General features: G+C 34.1%; 1 protein-coding gene across 8 annotated transcripts; it reads left to right on the forward strand.

Annotated features, from left to right (window-relative positions):
* The first annotated feature begins 389 nt into the window (after positions 1-389).
* On the forward strand, positions 390-14,027 carry LOC18432399 (RNA-binding KH domain-containing protein). 8 transcript variants are annotated; one of them, XR_966607.3, is made up of 8 exons: positions 390-1,313; positions 1,643-1,731; positions 2,973-3,118; positions 6,443-6,559; positions 6,899-7,015; positions 10,381-10,524; positions 10,783-11,012; positions 13,435-14,027. XR_966607.3 is itself a non-coding variant. In XM_006842506.4 (7 exons), exons 1-7 carry the CDS (start codon positions 1,234-1,236, stop codon positions 10,927-10,929), a joined length of 840 nt encoding a protein of 279 aa, XP_006842569.1. In that variant the 5' UTR covers positions 390-1,233; the 3' UTR covers positions 10,930-11,417. The 8 variants fall into 8 exon arrangements, 4 of the variants coding, with proteins under 4 accessions (XP_006842569.1, XP_020521701.1, XP_088730144.1 ...); XR_016060871.1 differs by having other exon boundaries at positions 13,738-14,027; XM_006842506.4 differs by lacking the exon at positions 13,435-14,027 and having other exon boundaries at positions 10,783-11,417.
* The last annotated feature ends 2,200 nt before the right edge of the window (positions 14,028-16,227 follow it).

Here is a 16,227-nt window from a genome sequence, read left to right on the forward strand (position 1 = left end):
TGTAACCGGCTGGTTAGATGACAACCTGCCGAATGTGTAAAAAATAAATAAAAAGTTTATATAAAATCCTAAAAATACGGAAATAGATTTGTAGTACAAATTTAATGTTTTTATTATTATTATAGCAAAGATTAAAAATTGCTTTGATTATTAAAACTTACTTTTACTTTTCCATCTCTGTTGAAAAAATTTAAAAATACACTTAGGCAAAAATCCATTACTTAAAATCTATTTCTTCATTAATTTTCAATTTTGTTTGGATGTAATTTGTTTAATCGTTTTTTAAATATAATTTATATATTTTATAAAGTTTTTTTTTTATTTATTTATTAGTTTCAACACTTTTTTACTTGGACTTGTTTGATTACGCTCACACATTCTCTCTTTTTGTGCTGTCCTTCTCTTTTTTTTCCTTTGGTTGGGCTCTCTTTCATTTCTCTCTTTCATATTCACTCTCTCTCTTCCCTTCGTTAATATTAAAAATATTTATGGTGGTCAATAAAGTTTGGTCTTAATATATAAATGTAGCTACTCAATTTCATATTCAATAGTTAAGATTAATTGTAACCGTCTTGTACTAAAGCTAAATAATTTTATTATATATATTTTGTTTTTGAGTAATGATAAAGAACTTCCCATACCCATCACATTTTATATATGTAGGATCTCTAAATATCACAATTAAATTTAAAATAGAATTTTTGAAAATTTAATTCAATAATATTTAATAAATTTTAAAAAAATCTGTATCAAATTTAATTCAATAATATTTAATGGTCATGATACGAAGTCTTATCCACATAAATACGGGGATCATTACTCTTTTTAATTAGCTTCTAAATCAATATTCTCTCTCTCTCATACTCTCTGTCTCTCTCTCTCTCAGGTCCTGATTTCTAAAGTTTTCTCTCTCTACATGCACGCTGCTACGCACCCACTACTGTCAGTCGCACAGTCAAATAAACCCCTTCCTTTCTTACTATCCCATTTAAACCCCCCAAAACCCACACTCCTCATTGATAACCTCAAATACACTGGCACCTCGAAGAGGGATTCCCTTTTCTTTTCTTTTCTGGTTTTCTTTTCTTTTCTATTGAACCAGGGGATTCCCTTTTCTTTTCTTTTGTGGTTTTCTTTTATTTTCTTTTGAACCAGAGGTAGAGAGAGAGTACTTCGAAAAAGCTCCTCAACTTTTTCTTCTTTTTTTTTCTGTATTTTTCTTTGCCATCGACAATGTCAGGGCTCTACACCCACAACTTCTCTCCTTCCAAAGCCGTCTCTCCTCAAATAAGAAGCACCCCAGACCATGACAGGTCTCTCTCTTTCTCTTATGGCTTTATTTTGCTTATTCTTCGTCTGGGTTTCAGCATTTTGTAAAACTCTTTTGTGCTCATCTCTCTCTCTCTCTCTCATGGCTTTATTTTGCTTATTCTTCAACTGGGTTTCCTTTTTGTAAAATCTGTGTGTTTACGTTTGTGCACTTCCTTTTGCATTTTTCTTATGTGGGTGTCGGTCAATATTTTCATCTCTCTCTTCTTTATGGATTTCTTTTGATAATTCTTCATCTGGTTTTCCTTTATTTAACTTGCAGAACACTTTCTTGCTTATGTAATATTTTTGCATTTCTAATGTGTTTTATCAGCCAGTATTTGTCTGAGCTTTTGGCTGAACATCAAAAGTTAGCCCCCTTCACGGAAGTCCTCCCTATCTGTAGCCGTTTACTGAACCAGGGTCCGTATTCTCTCTCCCTCCTGCCCCCTTCTCTCTCTTAATGTACATATGATATCATTGTGAGCAATTCTGTTATATTTTCATATGTGGGTTTTTGCTATTTCTTTGGAAATTCAGTTTTTCAGTTTTGGGTTTATGATTTATACCTTGACTGTTTCATATCCATGCCAAACACAGCAGGGAAATGGTTATGGGTTCAGAATTTCTTCTCTCCGGAAATTACATTATAAAAATTTCATGTATTCTCTTACTGTCTTTACTGAGAAATGTTAGCCTTATGATATAAATACTGAATGATAATACAAATATATCTGGCAAAATGAGTCTTAACCAGGCTCAGTGCTTTTCAGTTTGCACGCTTGAATGATTCATAGATGAGCTTCTCTATTCACTCTTTTGGAATTTCAGGTTTCTATGTATAATATTTTCCCATGTGTGTTTTATGTATATCTTCTTTGAGTCTTGTGATTATTTCATGATTTTGTTGCTTATATTTTACTCTTTTAGTCTTTCTTTCACCAAATATGAACTTCTATTTGCTTCTTGTTCAAGGATGGTGAAGTTAGTGCTTTCAAGACCGGATTGTACCCTACTGGCTGGGCTAATTGGTGATACCAATGATCATGTGCCTTGGGTATTTTGGTCTAGAGTTATAGCCGGATTTGGTTGAAAATTGGTAAAAGCCCATGCTTGATTGGTTTAGGTTGACCAACCATTTTTTATTGGTTGAACCGGCTAAACAAAATTTTGCAGTATCTTTTTAATATATTTCATATTTTTAAGATATTATTCCCATGTTCTTTTTATTTTCTAAATATCTTGTCCAATCGATTCAACCGGTGGTCGAACCAGTTTTGAATGACTAGACTAGACCCCTAACTGGCTCATTAGCTGGTCCAATTCTGTTCGATGGGTGAAGTCCAAGTACATTTGTTTTCAATCAATATTTGGAGGAATGGGTGCTTTGTTGATATGAAACGATTGTTTTAAAGCATGGCTTTGCGTCGGGAGTCTTGGGGTCCCGAGCGTGAGTCGGACAACTTGACTCTGCCAAGTCCTAGTGAGACTCCACTAAATCTTGGAAAAATTAATTAGTAACCTTAGGATCATCAAGACTCTATCAGTTCCCAAAGTTTTCCTTCTAGGCTTCGCAGGCTACCAAGTCTGACTTACTGGTTTGTGTTTGAGTCGGACTTGTTGAGTTTTAAATCATTTGATAAAACAACTTCTTTGGTGTACAGAGATTTTGCGAGTCTCTGGTAGGATGCCCAACAAAGGTTTTGGGGACCATGAAAGGCTTCACCTTGCGAGTCCAGTGCCATTTCCCAATCTTAATTTAGGTCTTGGAGGAACAGGCTTTGGTGCTTGGAATGGTCTTCAACAAGAGGTAAAAGTTTCTCCTTTCTTTTGTATATGTTTTTTATATGATCTTCATCACCAATATAAGTTTTGTAGTGTTGTTGTATTTGTTCGTTGATGCCTTGGTGTTTGTATTTGCATGTGATTGGTTAAATATTTATTTTGTGGCTGGAGTTATGTTTGGTTATATGTTACCCAAAATTTAATTGGGTTATTTCCAGTGGGACGGAGGAAACTTGTTGTTAGTAGCCTCTGTTTTTGCCAAGTGATTTGCTTCTCGTTCAGTGAGTATGATTGAAGGTCATTACTTCTTCCATGAGTTATTGGTTTTCAATGAAAACTTATTTATTCTTCCATGGAGAAATATGCCATGTATTCAAGTAGGTAAAACCACTGAATTAAAATGATTTAGGAGAATTTTTTTTTTTTGGGCGAGTGATATAGGGGCATTTTTATAAATGCTTCTCTATCTGTACATGTATTTGAGCCAAACCTTGCAACCATCTACACAAGTGTTTGGCAAAGTTTGAGAATGGGATGCATATCAGTTCTGCAATTCTGAAGCTATCATCCTTAGAATTATAAGTTTGAACTTTGAACTCTGTGAACCCATTATGAATTGGGAGTCTCTGTTCTCTTAACTTTTAGTGGGTGGATTGGGGATTTGTATTCCATACACAGAATCTAGTACTATGAAAAGGATCATTTACTTGTTTTCTCCATGATACTCTAAACGTCTCAATCTGGCAAAAATTTCCTTGAAAGATTCTTTTTTTTTTTAACAAATTTGAAAAAGTATGTTTTATTGATGTGGCTCAAAGAACTGTTAAAAGTCTTGGGGCATGATAGCCTCCCTTCTTGATTTTTATGCTGGATCTCCTTCCCAATGGAGCCCTTTGCAAATTGGAGTGGGGTCCACGAGTAGTGTTGGCGGATTCTATGGTAACTTCGTGGAAGGGGAATATTAACGTTTAGAGTGAGGAAAACTAGAATAAAGGTCGGTTTAGCAAACAATTTTGTTTACTTAATGTCTCTTGGAATATTCTCACTCTGCAGCTGAGAGAGATTGATTTCATTGTTGTTGGAAGAGGGTTCAAGAATTAGTTTCCGTGTTCAGGGAGTCGATGTGAAGGTTGTCAGCCTCGAAGATCCACCTAAGAGTTGAGGACTTTAGGCTAAATGAAGTGGCTGGTAGGAGGTCTTCCAGTTTGTAGAGGGCATTTGTTCGACCTATTTGAGGAGAGCTCAAAATTATGGTAAGGGAGGTGGAGTTAGTTAAGTCATAATATTGGTGCCAGTACCACTATTAAAGCAACCATTGGTTAAATGGAAATTGATTATTTTTAATTTTTACAAATGGACTACTTTTAGAGCATAAGATCATGGAGTTTATGCGTATGGTGTATTGATCAACTCCAAGGCTTGATGTGGACATGTATTAAATCTCAAGTCAGTATTGAAGAAATTGAGGAAGTTCTAACTCAAGTTTTTATTTTTTTATTTTAATGGTTGAAAGTTTCGACTTAAGTTGGGCCATAGATATGCACTTTCGGCATTACTTCTAGAAATTTGTATTAGGTCAGTTGGAATACTGCATAGAATACATGCATCTAGGTCTGTCGCAGTTTTAGTGGAAGCAGATATTGTGGTTGTGATGGTCTTTTTAGTTCATAATGGTGGATGTGGATGCTACCTCCGTATATGCTGATGTTTTAAGCTTCTCTCCTACGGATGTCAAATTTGCAGCGACTCAGCTTATGTCACATTAAATTCTGGCCAGCTCTCCTACTTCTCTTTACTTGACTCCAACCGTCAGATGGGTATCATGGACTGCATGATAGGTAATTCCGTATATTTTATGAATGAGTTCCTCATGTTGGGTGTGCCACATTGGTTTCTGTTATGGTTATGTTTTCTCTTCTATTGGGGATGCTCCTATTCGTCATTTTATGAGGGAGCTATCCCTGAACAATTTTCTTTTGGTGCTCTGATTAAAAAAAATTCATCCATTTCAGTTAATTATGAAGGATCGAATTTTCTTTAGTGCTCTAGATTTCTTTTAGAGCTATCCGTGACTTATACTGTTTTTTTGAGTTGACCCTACGAGAGTTTGTTATGAAGGATCAGGACCAGGATAAATTTCAAAAAGCGGATCTTTTTATATTGCGTTGTAAGGGTAGTACTCATGGCCCTCTGGCTTTTGGTTTACTTCCAGTTCTATTTGGCATCAACATATTGGGCATCCAACATCAAAGATGGTTCAGTTTTTTGGAGTCCAAGGCAGACATTTGGTCTGGCGATAGCAATGGTGTATCATTGTCATGTTGCTTTTATCAGAATATTGTAATTGCTTTTTTTATTTGTAATAAAGAGCTCGTACTTCCTTTATTAATGTTTCAGTGGGAACAAAATGAGTTCTTGACTGTTGATTTGATTATTTTCGGCCAAATCTATTGGGTGGTTCAACTTTCTCTTATTTTTCTAAATGGTCATGTTGAACCATTGGCCCTCAATTCCATCCTTTTGGCAAGTTCTCTTCCTGGTTTGATCTGAAAATATAGCAACCAATGAACCGCTGCACTTGATTGATGCACAATCAAAGCAATCTGATGCAGTTCCCCATATCATGTTTAAAGTTGTTCTTGTCTTGGCAATAATTTTTATATCTTTTTGAGTTGTTCAGGGGTGGATTCAAACTTGGGATGTACTGTTGGAAGTGATTGGATTTCATAGATTATTGTCTCATTGGATAGCATTTTATTTTGACTCAGTTCTTGAGTGGATTTATATTTCCTTTATTAGGGTTTTGTTAGCACTTTCATACATTACTTTACTGATATTTTTTTTACATTTTTTCCCATTTTTGAACTTCATGAACCCAAGCTATTAGTTATCAGAAACCATTTATTTAGACAAATGAGAAGATTTGGCAAACAATGAGTTGTTCTAATCAGCTATCCCCCATTTTTGGTGCAAATAATGAAGTCCATGAAGTCAAGGTAATTAAAGAATGGTATTCAACAAATGTTCTGAGTGCACACACTAGGATACAAATCATTATTTTGGTGACTTCATATCAAAAAGACAAACCAAAAAGACTGCAAAATGAAAACCTTGTGAGATCTTCAAATCACTGCACACGCACTTACACAGGTGTCTATCTACTTCACCCATTGTCTGGTGTTATACTGTGTGATATTTAGATAAGAAAAAACAGGATGTTTCTGCCTACCAGAAAAGAAAACTCATGCTTTATGTCCTATAAACTACTTGAAGTTTTATATTTCTTGTGGTAACTTTCGTGATCCTTTAATGTCATGATCTGAACTCCTTTCTGCCTCCTTTCTTAAAGCGATTGGGATTGCCGCAAACTATGACAATGGATTGGCAAGGTGCTCCTGCAAGCCCAAGCTCTTATAGTATAAAGAAGATTCTACGCCTTGAACTTCCACTTGACAACTACCCTAATGTATGATTTTGCCTTTCCATTTTGTGTTTTTATCACACTAGGCTTTCTAAATAGAAAGAAAAAGCTTTGTTTAGGGAAATTATACTTTAGCCAATGTATAATTGGGTCATCACTGTCCATTGAAATGATAGCTGCTGATGGAAGAGGGACTGGAGCCCGCCTTAGGGATCATTCCTAGTGGATCCATTTTCTCTCTATTGCTATCAATCATTTCAATGGACAGTGATGGCTAAATTTTCAATGGTTTTTTAATAGTCCACTTGGTTGTAGTGTGCTTTTACCTTAATTTACTTAATGCCTGTTCATTTGGAACTGACAAACTACTTCTGGTTGTTCCAGTTCAATTTTGTTGGTCGTCTGTTAGGGCCCAGGGGCAATTCACTTAAAAGGGTTGAAGCATCAACAGGGTGTCGAGTTTACATCAGAGGCAAAGGATCAATAAAGGATTCCGAAAAGGTAAGGCAAAATTTGCTGCATATCTATACTGATTGCTGGTTCTCTTCTAGTGTTGAAATATCCTAGTTTCAATGTATGGCTTGGCAATGGAAATTGTTCATGGCATGAAAAAATCAAGTATTTTTTTCAGTAGGGATGAGGAGTCATTACTTGCATTCATAGAAAAAACGGGCATTTTTCTGAATAAAAGAGCATAAACTTAATATTGGAACTTCTATAAAAAGAGCTCTATGTGTGGGTAGTTATCTCATATTTTCGAAAACAAGTGCCGTTTATGTAACTTGGAAAGGGTAAATTAAAATTTTGTTGTATTAAAAAACAAATACATTGAGGGCATCTCCATCCCATTGAAATGGGCAATGATGGAGAGAGAGTGGGACATGTAAGAACAGGACATGACCCCAATGGTGTGTCCCACTCTGCATCACCTTCAACCAATTAATTGGACAAGGATCATCCTGATAGACTGTTATTTTCATAGGGGAAAAGTTTATATAGAGCCGAGGCTCTAAACAATCAAATTCGAGCCTACCTCAAAACTTTCACTAGAAGAGGTTGTTTTGATGCCCAAATATTCTCAAATTGATCATCTCGACATCAAGAAGAATGGACATGAGAAAAAAATGGATTTCAAGTTTTGGAAATAGTATATTTTGTACCTCATTTTTGGAACGTCAATTTTAAAGATTTTCAAGTTTTCATAGATCTCTCGATCTACACTATTTTTGAAGCTTTAAACTTTATAAATAAATATGAAAATATATTTTAAGGCTATCAAAAAGATTTTCAGTATTGAAACCACATTTCTCGACACTATTTGAAGGTAGGCTCTAATTGGATTGTTTAGAGCCTAGGCTCTATACAAACCGCACCTTTTTCATAGTCCACTTGACTATAGCATACTTACCCCTATACGTCCCCCTTGGAAAGGTTGGGATTGTTCTGGTAGATCTCATCCTCTTTTAGGCAGGGTTCTGGATGCATTTGCAGCTAAGATAGTTTTGTTTTTTTTTTTTTGAGATTGTAAAACGGCTAAGATAGTCTTTCTAGATATAGGCCTTATTTACAAATACTGGAAGGTGCTTTGTCCACTGTATTTATTTTTTTATATTTTTTTTCTTGTCCTCATTTTCGTAGTGGATTGAGTTTCATGTGGAAAGTGTCATTCTCTCGATAATTCGTCTGTGATTTCTTTGTACATGAACCTCATAGGAAATTTAGTAAGATATCATGCATAGGTTGAGACCTTCCCTTGCCATCACACAGTGCAAACAGATGAAGATAATGGCTCTAAAGTTTATCACGCTTTCGGGTGTAATCACGCTGTCTAGTGTCTATCATGTATGGATATAAATAATCATGCATCGTACCTTGTATTTTATGTGTTGGTTGCTTCACAAAAAATTCACAAGTAACAAACTTTATCCAGTTTTATGTGAAGAATGTTTGGAATGGTTGCAGAGACGTAGCATCTCTGAATCATGGTTAACCGGTTATATTGCAATACTTATAATCGATTGGTCTTCTGAATTATACTGTTGTCAATGCCAGTTCTAAGCATGCTTTGACTTTGCACACACAATTGTGTGATTACTTCTCAACAAATGTGATTATTTTCACATAATAAGATTTATTCTCCAGATACTGGGATGATAAATCTCTCTCTATATATCTATCTCATACATATCTATGTGGTGATGGATTGAATTCATACTCTGAAAATGGTTAGTCTACATAACAAAGTCAATAGATGTCTTGATAAGTGAAGGCCTGAATGGTACTTTGGAGAAGGGGAACTTTGAAAAGAAGGCCAATTTGAGTAACTTATCCTCGGTGAATGGGTCAATTCTAGCATCAAAGCAAGTGTTGATCGGTGTATAATGTTAATGGTGTTCTGTGCTCGTTGATATACATAACTCAGTCATGGCATCACATGACAATTGGCAAGAACTATGTTCAATCTGGTGTTCAATATTTTCAAACCTTTCTTATAAAATTTTCAAATATTTGCCAGGTTGGATGATGTACACAACATAGAAATACATGACTCTGTGCAACTATACACAATAGGTATTCAACCTGTGTGTGTGTTCACAAGTTGGTAGATGTTTCCTTTTTTGGGTGGCTGACTGGTAAAGTGAGAAAATATATGATTGACTTCATTGATTCAAGAAGTGGTCCACCCAGTGCCTAGGCAGCCGCCTAGGCGTGATGGGGGGCCTGGGCAGGTCAACTAGGTGGGCGCCTAGGGTACTTGGGCAGGCACCCAAAGGACTGCGCCCGATTAGGTGAAAAAATACCCATCGGTATCTTTGGAGTTTTTTTTGTTCGGATTATAAAAAAGGTGTAGTTTGCATACGGATGCATCCGTAGGTGTAGAGGTAAGATGCACCTTCAAATCTTATCATGGTATATAATTTTGATGTAAAATGTTCTTAGGATTATATCAAAATGTATTTTTATATCTAATTATAAAATTTTAAATTTCAAAAATGGTTAAAATCAAGTAGATCTATAAACATATGAAAATCTGGAAAATGGACGGTGTAGATAATATGTTGTAAAATACACTTTCTGAGACTTAAAAATCTTTTTATTTTTCATCGTCATACATCTCGATGTCGAGATGATCAATCGAAAGGTTTTTCAACATTAAAACTACCTTTTCCAATGGATTTTTGAGGGGCATCTATAGTTCTACATTATAAGGTAGCATCCTTATATAAACTTTTTCCTTATAAAAAATGCATGAATATGCATATTTTGTACAAAATATGTACATAAAACAGGGCTACTGGACACCATTTGTTCCCTTTTGAACCTAGGCTGCCCAAATTCTAGGTGGCGGCCCGGTGGTTTTTGGAACTTTGATTGACTTATGGTCTGATTGATGGTATGGCTCTTGATAGAGTACGATAGTGGAACATGATTCGTGTAGCTGATCCCAAGTAGTTCGGACAAGGCTCCGATGATCATGATGATGATGAGTGGTAGGAATTAAACTTAGGATATAGTGTTGCAGTTGTCAATAACTAACAAATCAAGCTCAAGCCCATTTTCTAAGTACCTATACTATTTTATACAAAATCTATTGGACTAAGAAAGACGACTTCCCTCAAATGGATTCAAACTTAGTGGAACATCAGATGCATGCCACAATTGATGTCGGTTTGGTGTTAGTTTTTGTTTTGTACTTGGTCAAGGCATTTCAGTTGGAATTTTAGTTGAATCAACTTCTTGTCTTGATTAAATTGCTTATGCATGTGTGCATACATAGAATACTTAATACAATGCGATTATTACCGATGCTCTCTCTTTTCTGAAAGACTTATTCATATGGCTTTCTTGCTACATTTCTCTTCAAGGAAGAAAAATTGAAAGGAAGACCAGGGTATGAGCATCTTAATGAGCCACTGCACATATTAATCGAGGCTGAGTTACCTGTTGATATTATTGATTCAAGGCTGAGACAGGCTCGTGAGATCATAGAAGAATTGCTGAAACCTGTGGTATGAAATTTATAATCAAAATTTTCATTCATAGTCTTTGTTGTCATGTCATTTAGCAATAACACATGAATATCCATCGAATTCTATTCATCTGGAAAAAGTTTATGCTTACTCAATTAGTCTCCTGATTATTAATCGGCATTTTACTTTCTATTCTTTACTATATTGATCTCATTGTGACTACTTTATCAAATGAACGACCTATGAACTCTTCCCCATCTTTCTCTCTCTCAAACCCTGTTCTTGGTGTTTTTGAAGGATGAGTCTCAGGACCATTACAAGAGGCAGCAACTGCGTGAGTTGGCATTCTTGAACTCAACATTCAGAGAAGATAGCCCCTGCCCAAGCGGCAGCTTATCTCCCTTCAATAACAGTGGTATGAAACGAGCAAAGACGGGTCGGTAAACATCCTCATTTCCTTTTTGGTGAATGCAACTCCACAATGGCTACGCCCTTAGCTTTTCTCAACAGCTGAAATCTCACTGCGAGTAAGTCTCACCCTTTGTACTGGATCCAACCATGGCTAGAGGTCTTGTCAAGCTGGTCAAAATGGAAAGTAGAATTTCGAATGAGATGGAAATTTCTTTTTGGCTGGTGACGTTTTTCATCTTCTACTAAAAATGTTGGTTTTTGTTAGGAAAAGGAAATGAGCAAACTGTAAGAAGAACGATGCGAGGAATAGAGATCGATATATAGCATCTTAGATAGTGAATTTGAGCTTTTGTGTGAGTTATTGTTTCATAGTCTTAAAATATTGTTTGATTGTATTATTTGTTTTGTAGAGACTCTGTTTCTTTTGTACATGGAACTTTTTAAGGGTTCCCCGGTCTGCACGGGGTGCCAGAGAGCCATTGGTTTTAAGAAATTTTTTGAGAGTTTATCTCAAAACTAAATGACTTCCACAGGACTGTCGTGAGGCACAGAGATATGCATGTGTTGTTTGTGTGTGTGTAGTTATATGGACAAGTGAATGCTTATCAGAAAAGTATTTGATGAGTTGGTTGACACACCTTGATTTTCGAAAGATGTAGGACCCAAAGCTCATCCCAAATCACTATAAATCCATTTCCGCATCAGACCCATAGTGTTTGGTGCTCACATCAGACCCATAGTGTTTGGTGCTCGAAAAATGGTGCAGATCTTATGATCATTGAAATTTAAGGTGGACAGCCTCAAAAATAGTACAAAAAAACCTTACCCTTATAAGTATATTGACAATGCTTGTTTATCTTTGTGTATGAATACATGTTTATATTATATATATATATATATATATATATATATATATATATATATATATATATATATATATGAGAGTAAGGAAAAGTCTTTCCAATGCCTATAGACGAAAATAAATAGTGATTTCGTTTACCCTCATTACCGTTTAAATTTTATCGTGCGGTTACGATTATCTGGTAGTGTTTTATTTTTCATTTTTTTTTCTACAAATCGGAATGACTTGAAATTAAGACGGTATGTACATCTTATTGAGGTGTATCTAATAAAAATATATAAAAAAATTATCCGTAAAAAATAAATTGATCAAAATACTTTTGAAATTTTTTTAGGGTATTTTGGTAAAAAAAATTTATGTAAAATATTTTTTTTATAATTTTCGAAAATTTTTTTATTTTTTGATGAATACACATTCTAAATTTCAGGTCATTGCGATTTATAAAAAAAATGAAATACTACCGAACAATCGTGACCGCACAATGAACTTTGGACGGTGATGGGGGTAGACGAAATCACAGTTCATTTTTGTCTATTGACGTTGCTTAGTGTTTTTCTATGAGTAAATTTTACAATAGGTGGGCAGCTATAATAAATAATAATATAGGTGGAATTTCAATTGTCAGATCTTCATCAAGTGGTTCAAAATACATATTACTATTTTAATTTTAAATTTTTTTTATAAATCTGATTAAGATGAAATTTTAGATGTATATACCTAACATTATTGCACACCATGTAAAAATATAAAAAAAAATTATTTTCAAGAATTTAAAATGATCAAATTACCCTTGTAAATTTCAGGGGTATTTTGATTATTTTATATTTTGAGAAATATTTTTTATATATTTTTTTAATTGTGTGTTTTATTTTTAGTACACATCTAATATTTCATTATGATCCAATTTAAAAAAATATATATTAAAATTCGTATAGTGTTATGTATTTTGAACCACATGATGAAGATCTGATGGTAGAGATTTCACTTATATTACTATTTATTGTAGCTGCCTGGTTAATTGTTTCCTATATATATATATATATATATATATATATACACGTGTGTAATTTATGGTGCTTTTTGGATGTGTGTAATTTATTGTGCTTTTTGGATGTCCTTTTATGTGTGCATGTAAATATTCAATATGAAAGCATTTGTGTATATATATGGACGTGTTTATTCACGGGCATGTATATGCATGTTTGCTTTTGATGAGTCTGCATGTGTGTTTATTCATATGAATGTGCACATAAATACATTTATATGCAGGTATAGGTGGTTGTGGATGTAAATTTCTTTTGATGAGTCTGCATGTGTGTTTATTCATATGAATGTGCACATAAATACATTTATATGCAGGTATAGGTGGTTTAGTAAAGCCTCACCTCAAAAGTCACCGAAAATTGCAGTTCTTGCCTCGGAAAGGCTTTGAATCAATTATCTCGGCTTTGATCATTGTTGTTGTGGGAAAAAAAAAAAAAAAAAAGATGATTTCAAGTCTTAAAAATAGTGTATATTGTTGTAACACATAATCTAGACCATCCATTTCACCCAAGAAATAAATCCTCATAGATCTACAAAATCTGTATATTTTTTGAGCTTTAAATTTCATAATCGATGTTGAAAATTGATTTTAGAGCTATCATAAAGATTTCTAATTCTCAAATGCTTTCCAGATGCGATTTGAGGTGATGAAGTGAGAATTTCCATATGAGGATTTGAGGTGATGCTTTACTTTGTTTTTGTTTTCATCGAGCCTAGACGTGTACGAACTGTTGTTCATGAGTTCGGGTTAAATAAGGCAGCTGTTCGCCACTGACTGAACAAGTTACTAATCAGGGCTGGCTGTTCCTAATGAATAACCTGCTGTCCACCGAATGCCTTTGGTAGTTTAAGTGCTTGCATTTGTTTGTGAATTTTATGATGATTACACTTACATGTGGGTGTGTATAATTTGTATATCATCATGTTTATGTTAGGAAAGGGGCTGGATCATGGTGGTAGCATCTCCACACTTAGTTACTACATCGTGGTATCTATTCTTACCGTTGATGTTTTCAATTAACACTTTCAAAATGTAACTCCTTAATCTATTACCCAAAAAAAGAAAAATGTTTATGTTTTTTGTTTATATGCCTGTATGTTGTATGAATAACATCTTGAGTGTTGGCGTCCAATGTGTGTCTAGTTGTTTATCTTAAATATCCAATACAACAAGACATGTACTTATAAATAATAGGGATTGTCCACGGAGTTCATTTATCTTTTGTACATGGAGGTTTCAATTCTTTTAAATTTCAAAATGGGTATTCTTGAATAGATGCAAAGTGCCAAAAAAAAATAAAAATTCTCGGACTTTGTGACACCCTAAGTGGAAATAATTATATTTTTCATGTACAAAAGATAAATGGTCTTTTTGTAGAACATCACTAAATAATATATTCATGTATTAAAATTTAGATATTTGCGAGGTTTGTAGAGGTAGAATCTAGGCTCATCATGGAGAAATCTCCAATCCGAACTTTAGGAATTATGAATTTATGATTCAGGTTATTTCTCAATAGGGTGCTTGTATTAACTTTAGGGAAAATATCCTTATTATTCTCTATTTTTAACTTCTATATCTCATTAGACCCAAGAATTGAAATATTACTTGTAAGCAAAATGAATCCTTCTTTTCTATCTTCCAACCCCTTAAACCTTTTTGACTATGTATTATTGATCTCAACAACTTCTAACATCCTTTTTATCTTCTAACCCCTTATCTCTCTCTCTAAAACTCCATCTCTCTCAGATCATCGTCTCTCTCTTTCAAAACTCTATCTCTCTCTAAAACCCAAACGCCATCTCTCTCTCTCTCTAAAACTCAAACTACATTTTTTTCTCTATCTAAAACTCCATCTCTCTTTTTAAAACTCCATCTCTCTCTCACATATAAAGTGTGCTTGTGCTCGAGCTCAAGCTAGACCTTTTAGTTGGTAAACTCACCGAGAAATAAAAAGAGAGATGGAAATTTAGAGGGAGAGAGATGGAGATTGAATAGGGTATTTTAGTATTTGTTTGGGTCAAAAATTTATAGTCAACAGGTTCCAGAGGGTTGTAAGATAGAAAAAATTGAAACTTATTGCTTATAGGTAATATTTTCAATTCTTGAGTCTCATGTTATATGGAAGTTAAAAATGAAGAATAAAAAGATATTTTCCCTTAACTTTATACGGTGTGATTCATATAAGGCGTCAACCTTAAAACAATAAATCAAAACTTATTTGTACACAAACATGCACAAGTCCACAATGCATGCATATATGTCAAGACATACAATCACTTCTTTTTTTTTCCAAAAAAAAAAAATCTTGACTGCACCTTCTAGACACTTAAAATAATATCTTGAGACTGAATAGAGACCTCCAATTTATGAAGGGTGAGATTTAAATATTAAAAAACTCAAAATTCAAATTCTATTTTTTTAAAAATAATTAGTGATTCATAGGTGGTTTCTAAAACAGATTGAAAATTGAAAGGTCTTTTAATCGAGGGAGTAAACGTATACCATGCTTTTATTGGAGCATACTCGGCATAGTATATGCCTGACGCAAATATATAAACATCTTAATCTAAGTAAACAATGTGGGTGTATTAATGTGCATTTCTATGTTGAATGCTATGGTTTTATGCACACAAATTTAGAATCTTTTGAAGGTCTTCTAAAAGGGATGCGACATAAAGACTTTCCATAAAGCCACCCATCTTAGTACTACAACATGAAGATATAGATTCTCTGTCAAAATGTATGTACTTATGTGCGCTTGCATGCAGATGTTACACATATAACCCTCCATTTGTAGGGAGAGGCTGAAATCGTGGCGGTAGCACCCCACACCAATGGTTTAAAAAATAGATCGGTGATTCGGATCGGGTTTCTAAAAAATCGATTCGGATCGGTGAATCGGCGATCTGGATCGGGAATCGGGTGAATCGGTCAGAATAAAGCTTAAAAAAAATTTGAAAAAATTATTAAAATTCATTATAAATATTGTTTTTTAGGAATTCAATAAAAAATGAGGGTACTCCATTAAGAATTTTCATGTTTTTGAATGAATATGCGAATATTGATATGTTCTTTCCCTGCATGAACCGCCATTCAGCATTTAATTTACAGTATTTCGTGCTCATCCCTACACTGTTGCTGTTGGGACTCGATATGTGAATAATATGGTTGGGATAAGGTGGCCTCAGAATCATCATCTCTCTCATTTTCTCTTTGAATAATATGGATTAAAAAAAAAAAAACAAATTTTCAAAAAAATCGATCATGGATTAAAAAAAAAATCACAAATTTTCAAAAAATTCTATCATGGATTACAAAAAAAAATTCGATCATGGATGAAAAAAAAAAATCACAAATTTTCAAAAAATTCAATCATGGATTACATAAAATTCAATCATGGATTACATAAAATTCGATCATG

Source organism: Amborella trichopoda, chromosome 8 (assembly GCF_054954075.1).
Source record: "Amborella trichopoda isolate Santa Cruz 75 chromosome 8, AtrichopodaSantaCruz75HAP2 v2.0, whole genome shotgun sequence".
NCBI lineage: Eukaryota > Viridiplantae > Streptophyta > Magnoliopsida > Amborellales > Amborellaceae > Amborella > Amborella trichopoda.